Source organism: Protopterus annectens, chromosome 7.part0 (genome assembly GCF_019279795.1).
Source record: "Protopterus annectens isolate FY-2018-M chromosome 7.part0, PAN1.0, whole genome shotgun sequence".
NCBI lineage: Eukaryota > Metazoa > Chordata > Ceratodontiformes > Protopteridae > Protopterus > Protopterus annectens.
The window spans coordinates 1,157,401,174-1,157,424,138 of record NC_056739.1 but is presented as its reverse complement, the minus strand read 5'-3'; the positions used below and the strand labels follow the sequence as shown (position 1 = coordinate 1,157,424,138).

General features: G+C 39.6%; 1 protein-coding gene across 5 annotated transcripts in view; it reads right to left on the bottom strand.

The window, feature by feature from the left end:
* The window catches only part of HERC1 (HECT and RLD domain containing E3 ubiquitin protein ligase family member 1), a 3,987,333-nt gene that overhangs the window by 2,439,762 nt on the left and 1,524,606 nt on the right, over positions 1-22,965 (bottom strand). For all 5 annotated transcript variants that reach the window (XM_044077739.1, XM_044077741.1, XM_044077740.1 and 2 more), the window contains exon 27: positions 17,208-17,423. In XM_044077739.1, coding sequence (XP_043933674.1) covers positions 17,208-17,423 — 216 coding nt within the window. The remainder of the gene's footprint in view (positions 1-17,207; positions 17,424-22,965) is intronic.

Genomic DNA, 22,965 nt, shown 5'->3' with positions numbered 1-22,965 from the left:
TCAGAAGGTTGAAGGTGCTGGGCTCCAATTTCCACTCGTGTGGATCTAGGAGATTTCTGCTCAAGTCGTCTGCCAGTGAGTTTTGTTTGCCTGGTAGGAATTGAGCTTGTAGATGGACTTGGATGTCCAAGGCCGTGTTCCACAGGGCCATGGCTAACCTGCAGAGTGTGTAAGAATGGGTTCTCCCCCTGCTTGTTGATGTATCACATAACTGTGGTGGTGTCTGTTTTTATCAGCAGTTGTCCTGGAAAGAGTAGGGATCTGAAAGCTGTCATGGCATTCTGTACAGCTAGCATCTCATTTTGGTTGATGTGCAGATGAATTTGACTTGGGCTCAAGTGGCCCTGAATACATATGCCAGCCATGTGAGCTCCCCATGCATAGTCTGATGCATCTGTGGTCAGGGTCTGGGCGGCATGGGGTTGAGTAAAAGGCAGTCCCTTGTTGTGGTTGCATGCTTCTGCCCACCAAAGGAACTCTGTTCTTAGAGAAGGTATGATAGGAATGACTGTTTCCAGGTCCTGAGAATGTTGACACCAAAGACTTTTTAAGTACCATTGAAGTTTGCTCATATGTAGTCTTGTATATGGAATTAGCAGTATACATGAGGTCATGAACCCTAGGGCTTGCAGTATTTTTCTTGCAGATAGCCGGGTTCTGGTGGCCATTTGTTTGAAGTAGTCTGTCAGATAGACCTGTTTTTCTAAAGTGAGGAATGCCATCTGGGAAGTTGTGTCCAAGCTTGCTCCCAGGAATACAATCTTTTGACTGGGTACCAGTTGTGATTTCTTTTCATTGATGGTGTACCCCAATGAAGTGAGAAGACTTTTTACAAATGCCAGTTGCTGAAGCAGCAATTCCTGACTGTCCGACTGAATCAAGCAGTCATCCAAGTATGGGTAAATTTGGATATTTCTCTGCCTGCAGTATGCAATGGCTGGAGCCAGGCATTTTGTGAATACTCTGGGTGCAGTAGATAAGCCAAAGGAAGTGCAGAGAACTGATAATATATAGACCCTGCCCTGAAACGTAGATACTTCCTGCATGAGTCCCTTATGGGGACATGCAGATAGGTTTCTTTTAAGTCTAGGGTGACTAACCAGGCATCCTTGGCTAACATAGGGAGAAGCTGTTGCAGGATAAGCATCCTGAATTTTGGTACCACCAGGAAGGTGTTGAGAATTGAAAGATCCAGGATTGGGCACCAAGAGCCCTCATTCCTGGGTACCAGGAAGAGTCCGGAGTAGAATCCTTGACCCCTCTGTTCTACTGGAACAGGCTGAATAGTTCTGACATTGAGCAGGGAAAGTACTTAGTTTTGAGCCTCTGCCCACTGGTTTGGAGAAAGTTCTAGAAACCCGGTTGGGGTTGGCAGTGAATGGAAATAAAATTTGAACCCCTGGGATACAGTGTTGAGGACCCATCGGTCCTGAGTGATGGACATCCAGTTTTTTGCATGAAGGGCAAGTTTTCCTCCTAGGGGCACAAGCAATTGGGCAGGGCTGGGAAGTAGAGTGAAGAAGTCATTGTGATCTTTTTCCATAAGTAGGTGGCTTACCACTCCCTGCTTTAGGGGTGGGGACACTCCATTGCTTAGATCTCTGCATACCCTGAGACTGTAGTCTGGGTGGTCTCTTTCCCCTGGGTCTTGTTTGAGAAGGCCTGGAGGGTGCTGGAAAGGACCAGTGTTTTGAAGGGCATTGCCTACTGAATCTAGGGGGTTGCACTTGTAGGAATTCTTTAAAAGTCTGCATAGATTTAGCTTTTTCTTCCATCTTTTTAAGAACCTCTTCTGCTTTGGTGCCAAACAAAACAGTCCTTATTCTAAGGAGCGTCTAGTAAGTTAGATTTGACATGATCTGGCAAGGTCTGCTCCTTCAGCCAAGCATGTTTTCTCAGTACTGAGCCACTGACTGCTGCCCTGCAAGATGCTTCTAGGGCATCAAAGCCACACTGCAAAGTATGCTTACTGACTTATTTTCTGCACAATCTGGCAAAGTTACCACTTTTTGTTTAATAAGTTCCAAAACATGTTGCTGGTATTTCAGCATGTGAAACTGACAATTAAATGCCCTGATAGCAAGAGTTGCAGAGGTATATACCTTCTTATCCCATATGTTCAAAGGTCTGGAATCCCTGTCCGACGGGGTGGGATTCTTGGCTGTAGTAGCCTTAATACATTTAGGCCCCTGGGAAATGATCTCTGGGTCAGCAGTAGGATTCTTGAAAAGAAACTTGTGAGTATCATGTACTCTGTAGTACCTGTCTGGTTTCCTAGGGGAAGGAGGTAAAGTGTAAGACTGGATTCCGTGAAAACATCATCCACAACATCCAGGACAGGGGGTATAGCTAAATGCCTGTGCCGAGTCAACTCTAAAAATTCTCTGAGTCTCTTTTTGGACTAAAGATAGTCTTGGCATTCAAAATGGAAATGCTCTCTTAAAGTATGCAAGGTTTCACCAAAAGAAAAATCCTCTGGAGGGGAGGCAGAGGAAATGGATTCCTCTGCATTCGAATCCTCATAGGCTAATAAGGGCATGTCTTCATAATCAGAAAGGTCAGAGTCATCTGACTCCTGGTCTGTAGAACCTGAAGGGGGCTGAATTCTTTGTCTCTTTGCAGGGGAAGGCTGACTTCCCCTAATCAATGTAATAAGGTCTTCAGCCATTCTAAGCATTTGTTTTTGTGGCATGGGTGCCTGAGCATGCACTTTGGTCGTAGGTTTTCTAGGCGTTGTTCGTATTCTTGGCCTAAGAAACTCGGTAGCTTTGGTTAGAAATGAAGTCTGTTCATTTTGAACATTGGTAGAGGAAAAACTGCCTCAGAAGTCAGTGCCTGCGCAGCGGCTCCGGACCCATCCAAGGTAGAGACATCCGCTGGTTCCATAGTCGAAGAAGCATCTCGTGGCATACCGGACTCCGAATGGGTCTCAGCAGAGGTCTGCGAATCCACTGAAGCGGGCATCAGGCTGTAAAGGCGCCTCACTGAGTAGTGGTGGACTGGCAACTAGCTTAACGGATGTGTCATCGGCATTTTTGGACCTATGTGGTCTGTCTCTGTCATTATCCTTACATTTTTTTGGAAAATCGGTAGTCAGATGGCTTACCAAAGCCATTTCAGAATACAGAGATTGAGAGCAAAAGAATTTAGCGACAAAGAGAACCCAACGACGAATGGTTCGGGCGTTAAGGCACAAAACTGACAGCGAGGGAAATCGTGGTCTGGGCCTAAACAGGTGACGCAGTACGAATGAAAATCTCTGTGAGGTATTTGCTTTCCACAGGCAAGACTACTGTTAACTTTTTGACATCAGATACAGCAAGAAAAAAGGATCCCCAACGGGGTACTTAGCTTTAGAAAACTTCAGGATTATTCAACTCTATAACGAAAAATTCTGGTAGCGGCCTACCGGCACTTGTGAACTGCTTCTGCTTTGGGCTCCTCCTTGGCAAAAAACTGGTGTAATGGCGTCGGCTGCCTATTTTTATACCCCTGACGACCTGATGTCAGGGAAGAAGCAACAGCACCAGATGCAGAAATACTAAGTCTCTGGTATTCAGGCCAACTGAGGGCTACCTGCAGGCAGATAACCCAAGTGTGATGACTGCATTAGTAAAACACTAAGAACATCACAATTTTCATGTCCAATTTGCTTCATATCTGCTACAGGGTTTAGAGATTCGACCATATCTTGTAACATAACAGTTGGGACTAAATTTAGCAACAGGGAAAGTCTGCAGTGCACAACACGTATCAGGAATTTCTGGATTCATCACAGGAAAGGGAATGTCCTCTGGAACAGGAACACTGGACCACTCACTCTGGAATAAAGTCTTTTTCACATGCTCTCTGCTGTGGTATAGGCTCAGACACCGGTCTCAAATGTTTCTGATTTTGCCTAAAAATTGCTCCTTCTGACTCTATAATGTACGATCTCAGCTCTGGACCAATATTCTTCATGACACCAATCCGATGACAACCTCTGGACATTTGCATCCTTACCACTTCTTCCTCTCGTAATGGACTGAGCAGTTTACAGGTCTTATCACAGGACTTCTGGGATAGACGCTTCTTCAACAGATTGGCTTTCACTGATCTGTTGTTCTTAACACAAGGAACCAATAATCAACTACTGACTAGTAATGTGGTTTAGGTTTGTCTCGACAAAAGTCTCCAAGCAGGTGAACCAAGATGTTTATCATAAGGAACATTTCTGAGATTCAATAGATTCAGGAAAACATTACTATCATTTTGACTTCTCAAGTAACTGCTTTGCACTTTGCACTGCGCATTCTGCCAAGTCATTTGACTGCAGGTACTCAGACTACTTACCGGGAAAAGCCAAAAGACACAAACAAACTCAGACTACTTGTGACATGAGCAATTCTTCAGCAAATCTTTTAAACTGTTGGTTTGTAAACTGCGCGTCATTGCCAGAAATAACTTTGTGTGGACTACCATGAACAGTAAAATGATGCTTCATCTTGGTAATGACAGTACTAGATGCTAGGTTAGGAAGCAAGTCAATCTCGAAGCAAATGGAGTAAGAGTCTACTAACACCATATAATGTTGACCATTCCACTCAAAGATATTGGTGGCTACTGTCGACCAAGGTAGTTCCAGAATCTGGTTAAGCTGAAGTAGTTGCTTTGACGTGGCTTTGTACTATTACACAATGAACAAGATGAAAATGCTCTCTCAATATCTTGTGATATACAAGGCCAAAATACTAGTTCTCTTGCCCTTCTTTTGGTATATTCAGTTCCTGGGTGATCACAATGCAAGACAGTAATGTACTCTGGTTGCAAAGACTTTGGAACTATTACTTTTGGACCTTTCATAAGGATACCTTTGTCAGCCAAAATCTCATCTCTGTATGGAAAATAAGGTTGCACTTCTTGAGGTAAAGTAGATTGTTCTGACGGCCATCCTTGACTGATAAAGTGGTTGAGCCTTTGTAAAAGTGGATCTGTGGCTGTGTGTTCTCTCAGCTCATCAAGACATGTGGATGAAAAATTTCTCACTTCCATAATTTCAAAATCATCAATTGAGAACCTTGATTGTCATTCTGTTCAGTGGTATTTCTGGGTGATCTGGATAATCTATCATCAAGATAAAGAAGTTTGCCTTTCTTGTAGACAAGACTGAAATTATACCTTTGCAATCTGAGCATCATACGTTGCAGTCCGGCTGGAGCTGAATGCAATGGCTTTCTCGGGATAGTGACTAATGGTTGGTGGTCTGTTTCAATCTGGATAAGTCTATTATAAGCAATCATGGAACTTCGAACATGCAAACACAATTGCCAAAAGCTCTTTCTCGTTCTGGGCATACTGCATCACAGTTTGGGTAAGAGTTCTCGATGCACAGGCAACATGTTGATCCTCTTCAGAACGAATGCACCAAAACCAAACTTCGAAAAATCACAGGAAAAGTATTAGTGGTTTGTGAACATCATAGTATCTGAGAGTAGGTGGACTAGCAATTCTCTGTTTCAGGACATCAAATGCTCTTTGGTGTTGACCTAACCAAGACCAGGATACATCTTTAAGTGTCAGCTCTCTGAGTGGTGCTGAAAGTTAGCTGAAGTCTGGAATGAACTTGCCTAGGTTGCTGACCATGGCAAGAAAACATTGCAGGTCTTGAACATTGTTTGGAGCAGGCATCTCGAAAATGGCTGTTTGTTTTGACGGGTCTGGTCATAGGCCTGTACTAGTAAATGAATGATCAACAAAGAACTTCTTGTAGCCCAAATTTGCATTTCTGTGCATTGAGCTTAAGATTCACTTGACGTGCCCCTTCTAGAACTTTTCTGAGGTTTCTATCATGTTCTGCTTCATCATGACCTCCTACCAATATGTAGCCTACTATGACAGCACAAGGATACACAGAAAACATTTGCTCCATTGCATGTTGAAAGGCTTCCACTTGCAGAATTTATCCCAAATGGCATTCTCAAAAATCTGTACCTGCCAAACAGTACTGAAAGTAGTGAGCAACAAGGATTTTTTGTCAAGCCGAATTTGTCAGAATTAACTCTTTGCATGTAAGACAGAAAAAATAGTGGCATTTGGCATCCAGGCTGCAACTTCTTAGACTGTGCGCATTGGATGAGGAGGTCTTTTTAGTGCTTTGTTCAAATCTCTGGGTCAATACATATTTTGATATCTGTGCTTTTCTTATGAGCTACTACCCATTCAGCTGGAGTTTCCACTGAACAACTTACATCCTGTTGCACCATTTTGTCTAACTCGGCTTTGACTCTGTCCTGCATAGCTACTGGAACTTTACGTGCTGGCCTGATAACTGGACTGACCTCTCGGTCTAACGTCATGGAGTACACAGCTGGAGGTTTGCCTAGTTTGTCTTCTAAAGGATCGGCATAGGTAGAAAAAAATGTGCTGGGCAAAATAAGAATACTGTTTTTTTAAGCTAACACGATGGACTTCCTTATTAAATGAAAGGAGTCCTATTTTCAAACAGTCTCTGAGCCCTAATAATGACTGGACATGCCTTTTGACCACATAAAGTAACCAGGAGTAGCTTCTTCCAGCAGAGTAACATGAAAGCACTACTGAGCCTTTGGTTTGAATTTCTTCACCTACATAAGCAACAAGCTTCGCACTTGCCAAATCAAGCCTTTCACCTTTACAGACACTAGCAAATGTTTCTGCAGACATAACATTGCACTTAGAACCAGTGTCAACTTCGAGCTCAATGGGTTTGCCATTTATCTGAACAGTACAAAATATTTTATTCTTTGCCCTTAAATCTACTGCACTGATTGTTTCATGAAGCACTGGCACACCATCAACATAAAGAGAGGGGCTGCCACTAACTGATCAACTCGTTTCTTATAATGTTACCTTTTGATAAAAGAATGTGGCCCTTCTGATTTACAAACTCTTTTGAAATGATTTATGCATTTGTGGCATTGTTGACCAAAAGTTAAACATTTCACCCTTTTAGATTCAGGATTACCACCACAATTACAACAGTTGGCAATTAAACTAGGCTGGGGCCCATGCTTTGAGTTTGCTGACTCACTCTTATGCTTCATTAAGACTGTGTGGAGTCTGAAATGTGCTAGAAAGTTCTGAGGTTTACCAGTGAGTGCTGCAGGGGTTACCGCTGGCATGTGCTTGGGCCTGTTTCTTTTAACTACATGCTGCATGCTATTAACATGAGCTTTATCATTGTACCTTCTAGAGCTATTCTCATTTGTAAGCATATTTGTGTGCTTTTCTGTGAGCTCGTATATCGGACAAATCTCAATGGCCTTATTCAAAGTTAAATCACTGTCATGAAGCAAAATCTTTCTCACAGCATCATCTTTAATACCACACACAAGTCTGTCCTTTATCAACTCATCCCTTAAGTCACCAAATCTGCATGTTTTAGCCGTATTTCTCAGGTCAGTTATATATGCTGCAAAAGTTTAACCAGGCTTTTGGTCTCTTGTGTAAAATAAGTGCCCTTCCATTGTAACATTTGTCTGGGGTTACACATTTCTCTAAATCTGCATTTTAAGCACTCTGGGTCTTCTCTTGACTCGGCCAGTACAACAATATGATGGGTTTTCCCTCTCTCCAGCATAAATAGCAGGTGCATACACAAATGAATGCTCCCTTTCAATGGCTTCTGACCCAGCTATATTAAGTAGAATAAACACTTTTGTACGGTCATCTTTATCAGAAAATGCAGCCCGTACGAAAATGTACTCTTGCTCAAACACTCTCCAATTATAATTAAATATTACTATCAAACACAAGTGCACTGGGTTTTCAAAATCCATCTACCATGCCACAAAGTATGCACAAACACACTGAAAATTTGGCCCTTGTAATTATGTATGAACAAACTATTCTGTGAGCTTGTAACAATATTCAAATGTACAATAAACTCTTTGAAATGCTTTACTTTGTGAAATATGCTCTGTAATGGCTGTATTTTGCTAAACAACTGTATTGTAACACTACACAAACATGAAAGCACTTTATACACTTCTAATAACATGGATATCTTTGCTTAATGGCATACATCTTTGCAACAATGGCATACTCATATCTCCTGATCTAACAACTAAACTTCTAGTGGTTACTATTGACAACAACCTGAACTTTGACACCCACATCAACAATACCATAAAAACTGTTAACAAGAAACTAGGATCTCTTTACAGGATTAAACCCTTTCTTTCCCCACTAGCTAGAACCACTATTACCCACTCCCACCTTATCTCCACACTTCTCTATGCTTCTTCCATATATACAGACCTAAACAAGCTGACCAACTCATATAACCACATTGCCAGATTTGCCACTGCTTCTCCTTTCAGAACCCATCACTGCTATAACCTGAAACAATTAGGCTGGCTAGAGCTCCAGAATCAGATTCACTATAACCAACTCACCATTGCCCACAAGACCCTCTACCAACCCACAAATACACCAATTCTTTCCAGCCTCATTACCCAATATAAAAACCTCAAAACATTAAGATCATCTAATAAACTACTTGTATCAACATGTAAATCTAATAACATGGCAGGAGATGCCTTGTTCTCTAATGCAGTGGGAAAAAACTGGAACCAACTCCCTTACGAACTTACATCACGGTCTTCTTTTACACTTTTTAAGCACAATCTGAAACTCTATCTGAAAACCCATTGGTTATGTCCCTGTACAAATCCTGACTAATCCTATCTGCTCCCCTCTCTCTCTTGCTTTAGACCTTATATCTGCTCTGACTTTTGTCAATATCCACCTAATACCTATCCTTTACAAAGACATATCTTACCCTTTACAGCTAATTTAACTTGTATAGCCAAGTCTTTTGTAAATACAGTATAAAATACCTCATCTAATGCTTCCAACAAATTCTGTACAAACTGTGCAAGTTGTTTTTTTTGCAATTGCTGAAACTTTAACTATGTATCTGTACCACAACTTGTTACCTAAATTTATGTTGAAACTGTGCATATCTTTGAAGTGTTGAAACTTTAAGTTTGTATCTATATAAATAACTTTTACCTGAATAGTTGCACTAATGTAACTTCCTGGAGCTTATCTCCCTGGGACTCTACTGAAAATGGACATGCATCCAGTTAGACCATCCCGGTCGACCAATGTAAAATAAATAAATAAATAAAAAATAATACGAAAAATATATGCTTTGTGAAAATGCAGTTTTCCCCCTTATTTTATTTGTTTTATGCAATTCAAACTTTATTTCAAACATTTTCCGTAGTAATTCAAATATTTTTATCAATATCATAAATTTCGGTTTACGAGATTATTATTTAGAACATCCTGTATGCCTCATTGGGTCTACTTCCTATGACTTAAATTTCATTTGACTGAAATTCATTTGACTGAGACCAAAACACTGAAAGTTCAAAAGACTGAAAACTCATTTGACTGAAACTCATAACACTGACACATTAAAGTAAAAGGTATATGCCCTTTTTCCCCACTGTAGTACGATCCTAGAGTTAGTATATAATTGGAGGGGCACAGCCCCCCACATTAGGGGGTGTTGGGGGTGAAGCCCCCCACATAGTTTAGGTAAATATTATTTTCTGCAAAGAGTTATTCATTGCAGTTATAAATATCCATGTGTATGGTTTAAAATGTATAAAGTATGTGGGGGGCTTTGCCCCCTACACCCCCCCAAACTATATACACTAACTCCAGGATCGCACTACAGTAGAGAAAAGGGCATATACCTTTTACTTTAATGTGTCAGTGTTATGAGTTTCAGTCAAATGAGTTTTCAGTCTTTTGAACTTTCAGTGTTTTGGTCTCAGTCAAATGAATTTCAGTCAAATAAAATTTAGGTCATATGAAGTAGACCCGCCTAGTTTCATATTATGTGAAAAAAAAACAGTGCTGAGCAAGTTTTAATACCTGAAATTCGTTTCTGACCTGTTTTGCAAAGTATGCACATTTTGGATGGTCCACTGCTGTATATTCCGCCAACTCTAAGCAAGTGCTTCAAGTCATTTTAGCCAAGCCGTCTCTAGCTTCATGCCCTTTAGATATGCTGGTTCTGACTACATGTCCTTTAGACATGCCACTTCTGACACCATGTCGCTCTTTCATCTCTAATACATATAACAAGAAGGCTTGGGGCTTCTTTCAGATGCTTTAATACATACAAACACATCAGGACGGATATTAGCATCATTAAATATGAAAGAATGTGTTAACAAACAGAGCTTACAAACATACTTGCTTACATCTCAACAGCTAACTACAAAATGCAGTCAGGCTCACACATGCTCAGTATTTGTACACTTGTGCAAGCCCTTGGATAGCTTCTTAAAGGTATATACACATGTATTGATCTACAAGTACAGCTACAAATGTTGTTTTGCTTTATAGTAAAAGTAGCATACCCCCTGCTATGCTGGTCCGTACTGCTTCATAATGACACCTACACATTCCAAATGCTTCAATTTCTACTTGGTTTTATGAAAGGGAAATAATGTACTTTTAAAAACAGCATGCACAACTGGAAAAATATCATCATTTATTATGTGATATTCTCCTGGCAAGTTCCCTAAGCCTGTAAGTGAACATCCATTAACTGTAAATTATATCACTATGGCTCTGTACAGTACTCACAGCATATTTGTGACAGTATATGGACTTCATGAATATGCAGACGAACATATTCTCCATTTGCTTTCACAGCGTGATTTCATTTTACCATTCCTAGCTGGTCACAAGGCAAAAGATCTAGACTATTAAAATAATTAATTTCTTTAACTGACGTGACTTGATAAAAAGATCTTGAACTAACTTCTTAGTTTTATATTTACGTCTTTAAATTTTAACCCAATGACTGAATTTTGTGGACATCTCTCTCTCTCTTTCATTTGCCTTCTAGTGCCAATGATTAAAAAGGATCTTCAGATGTAGTATTACTCCACAAACCAGTGTCTAGCTTAAATTCAACATTTCACTTATTAATTCTCAGGAATTTTTCTATATGGTTTCTTGCCCTGAGGCTGCAGATCAGCAATTCTCCTCCAATCAGACTTAAGCCTGTTCATTACCCCATACTAGGCTGAGTATGGAAGCAACAGCCATTTTGAGGGGGTTGTCACCCAGGCAGCCATGGAGGGGATATCCGAGCCACTGCTGGCATGCCAGTAGTTAGGACATATACTGTAGGCAATGACCTCTCCCACCAGAAGGAACATGCAACCTGCATCATTTGGTGTCCTAATACCGGTCATAAGGCTGTTGCTTGTATCTCTGCCTCTCTTCAGTATTATTCCTTGGCCCCAGTCTATTTCCCTGCCCTCAGGACAGAATGCCTATTCTCCATGTGCCATTTCAAGAAATGCCTAAGCCACTAACTTAAAAGTTGCCTGTGTCAGACTGACGGAATTATCAATCCATGCCAACAGAGTTGGTTTAGCCTCAGCATTTCTTGTCAACAGTCTGACTTGCACTTTTCACACTGCTTATGATGCACTTTCAGACTTCATTTGATATACTCTTTGAAATTGAACAGTGGTAGCAGACAGCTCTTTTTTATACTTCTGTTCAGCAAGAGACAATTTCATTTGATAACACTTCTTTCTTTTACACATCTTTGAAAAACAATTTGTTCTACTGTTACTACTGCAAAACCAATGAAATGCAGGACAATGCGTCTCATGCTTACTGCCATACCTATACATGAAGGCTGAATTTTAATTGTACCACATGAAATGTGTACATCATGGCTGCCTTTCTCATTTTACACTTTGATTTGACTTGTATTCTTTCTAGTTCCCCCACTAATTCCTTTGACTGTGTATCAGCAATTTCACCTGCCCTGTAAACATCCACAGCTTTCGATAAGGTCAGAAATGCTTTCCCTTACAGACTAACCCATTTCTTAAATCGCAAATTATTTTGTTAGTGAACCATACAACACCAAGTTAACAGCTTTTGGCTTGATTCTTTAGCACAGTAACATATGCATCTACAGCCCCTGCAGGACACTGTGCACTGTAAAGGAAAAATGGTGAACAACTGGCAAAACCCTTCTTGGCCTATAATAATTCCAGAACCTCTTACTGATATGCATTTTTTTCTCCAAGAAAAATAAGTTAACCCATTACAACTAGGTGACGCCTGCAGTTCTGCAGTTACATCCTAATGACACCATTAGGCATCAAATATTGCTTGTTCACACTGGCATTAATAATTTCAAAATCATGCTACATACAAAGTATTAAAACGTTTTATCTTAAAGCTTACACAACAGCAAACACGACTGTCTTGATATTTCACGTCTGTCTAGTGCAGTTAGAGATATTAATGCCTGACCATATATTTATTTATACTGTCAAATTTCATAAATGTCATGTTTTTATAAATATCTCAATAGCCAAGTAGCACAGACAGAAATGCTTAGTCTCATATGAAAGTGCTCAGCTGGATGAACAAAGTGCTACTAACAGTATATGTGTAACTTGCGTGGGTGCTGAGATATTGTAATTTGTTTACAAAATATTAGTCTTAACTGTTACATTGTTTACTGTGACTTATAAATCAGTTTAAGACCTAGAACCTAAAAAAATACTACCAATATAAAAACAGTTTGTGCTGAAGAGTTTGCCAGTTGAACTTCTTTAGTAACATCTATTTTTTTAGAGAAATGAATATTTGTTTGAAATGCGAGGACATAACTTGATTTTTTCAAAAAGCTTAGGCTCTGCACATTGGAAGTTGCAGTGCAAACTTCTAGAGTTCCATTGGAGGGAATACCTTCAGAGATTCTTCCTCAGCAACAAGCAGAAATGTGGTGCAGTAACTTTTCAAGATTCTGAGCTAATCTTCATGCAGTTAATAATAAATCAAAATGTTGGATTCATAAATGAAAGTTTAACCTTTAGATTATTGGATAAGACCAGATCAGACCTTGGTGCCTTTTAGAAGCTATGGATGCAGGGCTCCTCCCATATTCCCGCTCTTCCTCCAATATATCTCAGATCAAGTTTGCCTCCTCATTATAAACAAATTTTCATTATCAAATAAAAGGAAATACCCGATACCCATATCTGGACATGATCTAGAGAAATTGCAACCAGCTGAAGATGTACAATGACAAAGTTCCTGATTAGGGCCATTCAATCAAAGTGGAGCACCAGGTGAGAAATTTGTAAGGGGGAAGGAGGGAGTGATGTTGAACTGGATGAAAATAGGACAACAGGGATCTATTGTTATGAGGAGTGTGTAACTTTCATATCCAATGTTGTCTTTTTGTCTGCTTCAACCTTTGGGACAGATTTCCTAGCTCCAAAAATCCCTGGGAGGTATCAGGAAGGATATTCCTGAGAATGTAGGAGCCAAAAGATGCCTGGGATCTTGACTGAGCATCCAGCTTGTAATGGGATATGAATGTGTGCACCAAGCTGCTGCAGCACAGACCTTTTTTGATAGGAACTTTATTCATACAAGCAGTAGAAGTAGCAACAGACAATCTCGTTTAATGAGCCCTTGGTTTCCTGGTTAAACAAATACCCAATTTTTCATAGACAAAAGCTATAGAATCTGAAAAAGACTTGACAGTGAGACTTTAGAAACACTGTGGCTTAACCTGGCTCTACAGAAAGCTCCAAACAGCTGATCAGATCTCCTAAAATCTTTCGTGTGGAGATAAAATATAAGCTGTCAGTGAAGATCTAATAAATGCAGACAATATTTTCCTTTGTTAGAAAATTTTGGAAAGAATACTGGTTAAGTTAATGGTTTCATTAAGGTTTGTTTCAAATGCCACTTTTGGACTGAATATGGGATTTGTTCTTAAAGAAGCCCTATCCTTATGGAATAGCAAGTAAGGGGGTTTACAAAAAAGTGCTTGCAACCCTGAGATCCAGGTGGCCATCACTTTGGCAAGAAGGAAGATTATCTTCCAAGAAAGATTCTCTAAATCTGCTGTAGCTGCAGGTTTGAAGGGAGGTTTTATTAATGCTTGAAGCATGATAGTTATGTCCCATGGAGGGACTGGATCCCTTTTAGGAGGGCTCAATAAGAAGGCTCTTTTCAGAACAGCCTGTGAGGCTATAGCAGTATGTGTCCAATATGGAAATTGGAAATAGCCACTAATTGCAACTTGTTTGTTGAAAACCTAGAACCTTTTTGGAAAAGATCTGACAAGAAGTCTAGAAGAGAAGGGAGAATTGAAGAGAGACCTATCCCTTTACAGGCTGCCCACACTGGACACCTCTTCCATTTGCAGAGGTAAACTTTTCTGGTACTCGATTTTTGTGAAGCTGACAAAGTATGAACTACCTGAGCAAAAAGCCGGGAATCCCTGGCCACAGTTAAAATTGGAGGAACCATGTGGTAAACTCCAGTGTCTCTGGGTCTGGCAGCGGCTGCCCAAATGGGTGACTAAGATCATCTCCACAGCGGATGTACTTGAGGAAGCCACTGGTCCAAAGGCTAAAAAGGAGCAATGAGGATTACCTTGGCCTTGCACCTTCTTGCTTTCTGAATAAACTTTTTTATTAGAAGAAAGAGGGGAGAGGCATATAGGAAACCCACGGGACAACTGTGGACTACAGTGTCTCTCGGTGATTGTCCCTGCAAATGGATTACGGCAAAGCAACTGCTGCATTTGTTGTTTATATACATAGCAAAAAGTTCCCAGCATGGTTGACCCCAATAGCTGAAGATTTGATTCGCCATTGCTTGATTGTGGGACCACTAATGGGGCAGAAGGATGGAGCTGCTCAGTTTGTCCGCTAATAAACTGGAAGTCCCCTGCATATGCTTAGTTATGAAAAAGCAATGGGAATACATCACCCATTGTCTCACTCTCATGGTCTCCTGGCATTAAGGATATGAGCAGGTTCTGCCTTGCTTGTGGATGTACCCACCTATTGCCATGTTGTCTGTCTGGATGGAGACAGGGAGAGTGTCCTGGAAGGCCTGCAACACTAGCAGAATTGCTATAATCTTGCAGGGCACTGATGTGGAGACTGGCATTCATGTCTGACTATGAACCTTGGACTGTCTTCCCTTCTAAATTCCTCCCACACACGGAGGGAAGCATTCATGATTGCTATAGCAGTGAGGGGGTATGGAGAAAAGGGACGACCTTCCAAGCGAGCTGTTGAGGTCAACCACCCTCAAATTTGAGATCTGCAAATAGCTTCAGACAAATTGGAGTATAAAGAGGAAGCAAAATCTGTGACCATTGTATAGAACTTTCATGTGGCATCTGGTTAGGGAAAACTAATGTTACTGTCAAGGCCATTAGCCCGAGAGGTTGAAGAACAAGTCTTGCAGGGGGAGATGGGTTGCTGAAGAACCTGAAAGGCTACATGACATAGACAGACCATCTTGGACATTCGGAGGTTAACTATCTGACTGCTCATATTCACATGGCATCTGATGAACTCTATCTGCTGTATGGTTGTCAACTGGCTCTTTCTTTGATTGACTGTGATTCTCAATTCCTGAAGAAGTTAGAGCAAGAACACCCGCTGGTGGACCAGAAGATCCCAGGCTGGTGTGGTGCGGAGTCAACTGTTTAAGTATGGGAAGACCTAGAACCCTAGCAGTCTGACATACACTGCCATTCCTTTGGTGAACACCAGTGGGGCTGTGGTGAGACCAAAGGTCAGTGCCCTGAACTGAAAGTGACTGGTTCCAGGCAAGAAACAAATAGGCATTCTGGAAATCTAGAGAGTGCATCCAGTCATCCTTCCTCAGAAGAGGTAGAATGGACTGAACCATGACGATAACCACCCAGAACTTTGTTTTACAAACTGACTGAGATTATCAAGATCCAAAATCGGACTTAGGTCCCCTGTCTTTTTAGAAACTAAAAAAAACCTGGAAGAGACTCCAGATTCTAAATGGTCTTGGGGGGACCGGCTGATTCTTTTTTCCAACAGCTTTAAGACTTTTGCTGATGCAGACTACATCTGATCAGGTGGCATTGTGGGAAACCTTATCATTCAAATAGTGTAGCCTCTGGTGATTATCCTCAGCACCCAAGTATCTAGTGTGATCACCCGCCAGGGTTGAGGGTGCAGAGATAAGCCCCCCCCCCCGGTGCCTCCAGAGTATGGCAGCTGGGTAATCCTTCAGGAGAGCTGGAGGAACTTCTCAGTGAAAGGACTGAGAAATCCTAGATTCTGCAGTCCACCTCTATCTCTACAGCGATGTCCACTGAAATTGCTCCCCCATCTGCCTCGGGTGGACCTGTCTGCAGGAGCATCTTGGTTGAACCCCAGAGATTTTTCTGAACCATGATATGATGGCTCCTGCTGCTCACGCCATACCATCAGCTGCATTAGAAAGCAGCCACATGGATATGTTGGACATCGACTGTAAGGTAAACTGGGACTCCACTGATTCTTGGATGTCCATTGGTAGGTTACCCGAGAGAGACTTGGTGAGTTCCTCAGTCAAGTCTCCCTGGAACCATGTCATGTGGTAGTTCAACACTCTGAGTGTGAACATTGCTGATGCATACATCCACTTCTCAAACCTGTCCAACTCTCGATTCTCTGTTAGAAGAATGTACTTAACTCTGAGAGTTCTTTCTTAGTGGTTACAGCTACAACCATGGTATCTGCCAGGAAACTTCTTACAGTGCGTGCTGTCCTTTGGTGTGACCAAGATTTTATTTGGCCTTTTAATTAAGGAATTAACATTTAAAAATACACCCTGTATACTATAAAAACCTTAAAGTCATGCATTCTATAACAACCAATATTTATATTTTTAAATTCAAAAATTTTCCAAAGATTCTTTACTTCTCATTAAGCCGCAGTAAATATATTCTAAGACATGATGTTATCATATATATCTTACTACCCTGGTGACAAACTCTACCTCCCTTTACAGATTTTGTGACCATCTCAAATCTAGGCTTTATATTTATGCATAATCAAAAAGCTTAAACATTCTGACACTCGAGTTCTGAGGCCATACTCTCAATCAAGCTGAACAGCAGCTAAGAATATTACAATATGTAACAAACAATACAGATAAATACATAAAAACAGACACAGAAATGCATCACTTTTGGTATAACGTAAACAGATCACTTCAAAATCATTTTCTAAACTGCTTCATAATTCCCAAGTTCAGCTTTTAAGCACCGATTTCCATCTGGCCTCTGCTAAACATGGATATTAGACTAAACCAGCTCTTCTTCACATAAAAGTTTCTTCTTGTAATACCTGATAATGATGAAGCTGGACATTCTCGCCCTTAATTCCTACATTTCCAACTGTGCCAAGTCCAAAGCAACCTGCAAGAAACTGCAGTCTAACTGACGTCAGCAAAGAGGAAGACTGGAAGGCAGAGCCCTGGTGAAAGACTCCTGCTGAATGGCTGCTTTTCTCCTCCATTCCAGACAGCAGCACTAGAATTTGGTGAAGGGCCTCCAGACGAAGCTATAAAGACATGAAGATAAGAAGAAATGCTTAACTTCAAAATCAAGGAAAAGACTAACATTTTAAATTCTTTACCCAATAAGCAGTCATTTATACTTCCATCATATATACTATTACAAGCATTAGTTTCCCCCTATGTAACCATAAAACCAACTTAACTTTCACCACAATGAATGGCAGTACCTTTCTCAGACAGTTTATTCTCATCTCTTCCCAGAGTTAACACTTGACCTTTGCTCCTGTGCTAGTATACACTTCTGAAACATCTCAATGAAAATTAGTAATAAGTCATTTTGTGACAGTAACAAAGAATTTATAAGTAATAAGGAGATACTGAATTTTATAACCATTTTATTGTTGACAGTTTTATATGAAATAGTGTATCTGGCCTTGTGCTTTACTTCCATAGCCTTAACTCTTTCTTTCTTGCTTCCCTTTGCAGTATGCCTTAAATTTAATTTATCACTCTTAAAAAAAAGTTTTCCCTATAACTGATCAAAACAAAGCCATTCACAAGCCAGTTTCTTGATCATATCTGCCCTAAAAACAACCGCACTCATTAAAAACCAGATATGACTGGGCAGTCAGAACCAAATTAATCAGTCATTGATCAACAGCAGGGAAGGCCATAAAAAAGATCATAATCTTTATCATAATGCAAATGGAAGTAAAACAATCTTGCAATCATAGCCGGCCTTAGGAATAGGCCAACTAGGTGGCCGCCTAAGGCACCGCTCTAGCAGGGGCACTTTTCTTGTTTATTTTTTTGTAGTAAAGAACTGGTTTCTTTAAAATGTGTTGAAGGAATACAGGAAAAACTGAAGAGTAAGAAACTGACAAAAAGGAAGAAAAAAGTAATCTGGATGGTGTAGGTAGACCAGAAATGGGGCAACAGGTAGTGTTGCAGGGGGCTGCTGTGGAGCCCTTTTGCCTAAGGCACCAGTTGACCAAAGGCTGTCCTTGCTTGCAGTCACAAACAGTTGAAAAGGAGGAGCACAATTTGTGCACATATTGTAATGTCTGTAGTCCAAGAAAAAATCATTAGCAGTAGTTCACACCTATACAGTAAAAACAGTGCTACAAAAATAAAAAATTGCAACTACCCTGCTTCACTAAAATGTTCCTGATAAATTATCTTTGCTTTGAAGCACATCTGCATGTGACTTGGTAATGTATGAATCAGTGATAAAATATATGCCCAAAGCAGCTATATCACCCTTCTACCCATTACGCAATTTTTCTTCCCATATTCATAAATAATTTTTCTAAGTTGCATCCTACCCCATTTGCTTTTTGTGTTTTTTTTTTTTTTTCCTGAGTGTACTCAGGATCTAGCACTCCAAATTCCCTCAGTTTAAATGTAAATGGGAGACTATTTCCATGCAGTAGTCTTTCCATTCTGCAAAAGTCTTCACACAATGTTGCAGATGAACTTGAACCAGCCCTGGCATGCAAGTCTCTCACGACTATGATAGCAGACTACAAAGTGTCTAGTAAGACTCTTACAGAAGTGTTCATATTTCACACCGTTTCTGACTTGCACCACTACTACTTACTTTTTACTAAAAATGCATATTTATTAATCTTACTTTTATGCTTTTGTTGACTGGGTTACTCCCATTTCAAATACTGAGACATATAATATGCATAACAGGGAAAAATACGAAGCATGGAAATGCAGGCACTGCATACCATGGTGCACAAAGTAAGCCTAAATCTGTCATGGAGCACTAACTTAAAAAATGACTTTGCTCGACAGTATCATAAAAAAAGATCAGAAATATAAATATTTTACATAGGTTATTTTTTTCTTCTGTATGGCTTAAATGGACAGCAAGATGTAATGACTACATAATAGTAGCCACTGCCATGGCAAAAGAAATAAAGCCCAGACAATGGCACAGGTGATTACAGTTTGAGTAGTGTCTCAGGTACCTGAAGAGCTGGCAGGGGAAGGATGGGCATGTTCCTCCTGGAAGGGAGGTGTGCATGCTCGGAGTCAGTGACATGATTTGGTTTCAATGGTGGAAACTGGGAAATCAACCAAGTGGAGTTTCCTGAGGGTGAGAGGTATGGCCTGAGGACATTAGTCCCAGGTAAAAATCAAAGGCAGTTCAGGGCTGATACCCACTGCACTTCTCATGGGTTATGGCAACATGCAGGGGTCAAAGAAGACAGAAAAGACTGTCCAGCAGAGTACAGCACAGTATCAACGTCCTTGATCTTCTCAGTGGCCCTACATATGAATTTAGTATATATACCTCAAGATAGGCTCAGTGGGATCTAGTTGACCTGGAGGATGAAGAAAAAGAACTGGGAGCAGTTGCTGGTCAATTGGAGAGAGACAAAAAAGATTATATAATAAGAAATGGGATACAGTTAATCCTGTTGCAAAAATTAAGAACTGATTGTGAAAGAAAGCCTGGTAGCTTTAAAAGGTTATTGGTTTATTTTTCATTGTTTAGTCTTATTTTACTTTTTATAAAACTGTTTTATGATATGAAGTAGTTTTATTTTTTTTAATTAAGTACCCTACTATTACTATTAAGTCTTGTAGGAACCTTTACATCTACCTCAGCTGTAAGTCTAGAGGTGCAGGGATTAATCATGAGAAGTCTGAATAGTGTGTTCCGAGTAATATTAATTACAAAGAGCTGTGGCGACCCCTAACCGGGAAAAGCCGAAAGACAGTTTATATCATACATCTGCAAAGGTACAAACTGTTTTTTTTTTTCTTTTCCATTAACAACTGCTTTTACAAGGAAACAAGTAGTATGCAGGTATAAGCAATTAATAATGAGAAGTCTGAACACTGTTGGCTGAGTAAAATGTACAAGGTGAAGTGCAATTAACATTATAGAAACAACAGCAAGCATTTCAGTGAAAAATAAAAATGAAGTTTGAACTTGTGGGAAATGAAAGTATACATGAAGCTGCCTCCCAGGAAACTAAGCATTTTAATGCATTTAATGTAACAGTGCACAATTTAGTTTATTCTTATAAAGGTAGCCAATATAAATTTTTTTAGGGCTAAAAGTGAATGTTTACTGAAAGCATTTAAGTTGTTTTTCACAACTGGGAAGAGAACGCAGATAAGAAGAGAATTCAATTAATCTAAATGGGAGCACAGGCTCCAACAAGGACTTTAGTATGGCTAGCCTTGATTTTATAAACAGGCAATACCTGTGGATTTGCCTTCAATTTCTCTCAGCTCCTCTTAACTGGATGGGTAACCTTTGTTTTTGGAAAATGTTCATAGTTTTGCACTTTTTTTCTGTAAGATAACAAGGGGGAGAGGAGGGTTCTGAAAAATCTATTTAGTGTTTTGAGTGTTTTCATTGGAGCAAATGTCTTGAAAAAAAATGACAAAGGTTCAAACAAAGGAAAACAGAAACTACATCAGAAATCAGCCTGTCAAACGTGTATGTATGTGAACTTAAAGTTAAAAATACACGTTCAAAAGAACAGTCCTGTATAATAGGTAGGAGTAATAGCTTTCTATCATAATGGTTACTCTGCACATATCACAAAATGTAAATGGCCTTACAGGTATGGAAAAAAAAAAGCAAAAAAGTATCGAATTATACTAAGAACTACTCAGTGCAAATAGCAATTGGATAAAAATCCACATGTGAATTTGACAGAAAAAAAAAGAATATCAGTATGAACATTCAGCAGAACTTCAGGGATAAAGGAAATGGGAATTATGCTTAAATAGTTAACGGGGGGGTGCAACACTGATGGAAAAGGAAAAAAAAGACAATAATTGTAGATTTATGGTAGCAAAGAGCTACTGGAGGAGAAAAAGGCATACCTCCATATCTTAATATGTAAAAACTGAGAATTGGGGTTATGAAATCTGATAAATGGGGAGGTCTGGTGGTGACTGATAGGGCTGATTACACCAATCGTATGAATATTTTATGGGTGATACTTATGAAGAAGTTTCACGTAATTAAGTCAATGTAGCATACAGAAAAAACAGATCTACAACTGCAAGATTTATTGCTTCAAAGACAAATTAATCTGGATGAGTTCCAGTTTATGGTGAATGACAAACCTCGATTACCTGCTATATTTGGTATCCCCAAGATTTTTTAATGCTTAGACAACCCGCCACTTAGACCTATAGTAGAATGCAGTGGGATCAAAGACCAACTTTATAGCTAAATGTATGGACTTTATGTTAAAAGATGGTTTGAATTATATTCCACAGTTATGTAAGGCTTCATGGGACTTCCTGGCAAAATTAAGTGAAGTTCCATTATGTTTATAACCACTGACATAAAAGATTTGTATTCAGTTATACCCCGCGAATGTGGGCTTCAATGATTTAGTGAATGTATGTATACATGCATGAATATTTCAGCTGACAAGCTGAATGCCTTGGTTGTTTTAATGGAGATGGACTTGAAAAACAATTTCATCTTATTTGAGGGAGAATTGTTTAGGAGGAAAACAGGAGTAACTGCCCCCATTTTTGCCAATTTATTTATGGCCAATTCGGAAACGGTGTATTTGTTCAACAGTAAATTCAAGAATTGTGGTCATGTATATACCATTTTTGGATGAAATTTTTCTGTTATGGACAGATACTCAAGACAAATTGAATGAGTTTTTTAAAATACATCAATAATACTGTAGAATTTTTGCGGTTTACCCATTCTGTTAAAAAAGATGCCATAACGTACTTAAGATTTAGAAATGAGAAAGGATTATGAAAATAATCGGTTTTGTTCCAATATACATAGGAAATTAACATTCTCTAATTCCTTTCTACACTTCAGTAGTTGGCACCCGAAACATCAAAAGAGGGCAGTAGTTAAGGAGCAACTGGTGCGACGTACAAGGATGGCATCCGATTATCAAGTATTCTTAAATTAATGTGATAAGCTAATTAGTATGTTTCGTAAGAGAAGATACCCAAGTTGGTTTGTTGACCCGATGAAAAAAACAGTAGTGAAAAAAAGGAAAAAGGGCTTTTACTCACCACTTGTTATGGGGAAGAACAACAAGATGGGCCACAATATTATTAAGGTAAGGAAAAGATGAGATATCTTTCACCACTACGTTCACCCTAGATAGTTATCACATATTCGATATTGTTACTAAGAATTGGTCTTTGTTTACTGATCATACTGAAATAAAGAAACAAAATGGCTGAAAGACTGACATATAAAAAAGAAAAATAGCTTAAAAACTACTTAGAGATTGGCCACTCACAAATCTGTAGGCAGTTAAACAGTAATAGAAGGGTAAGCATGTATATGTGTGGACGCTGCCTACAATGTCCTTATATAGTACCTGTTGATACTATTAACATAAGAAGGAACATATGTTCCACAGGGCATCATACATGTGACAGTAAATGTCTAGTTCATATTGCCTTATGTCAATTGTGCTCGTTTTTTTACATCGGTAAAGCAAAAAGGAAACTGAAAGAACATATTTTTGAACATCTTTATGAAATAAGATGTAAAAAGAACACTAATGCATTAGCAAGGCATATAGAGAACAATCTAGGGCATGCTTTTTGATTTTT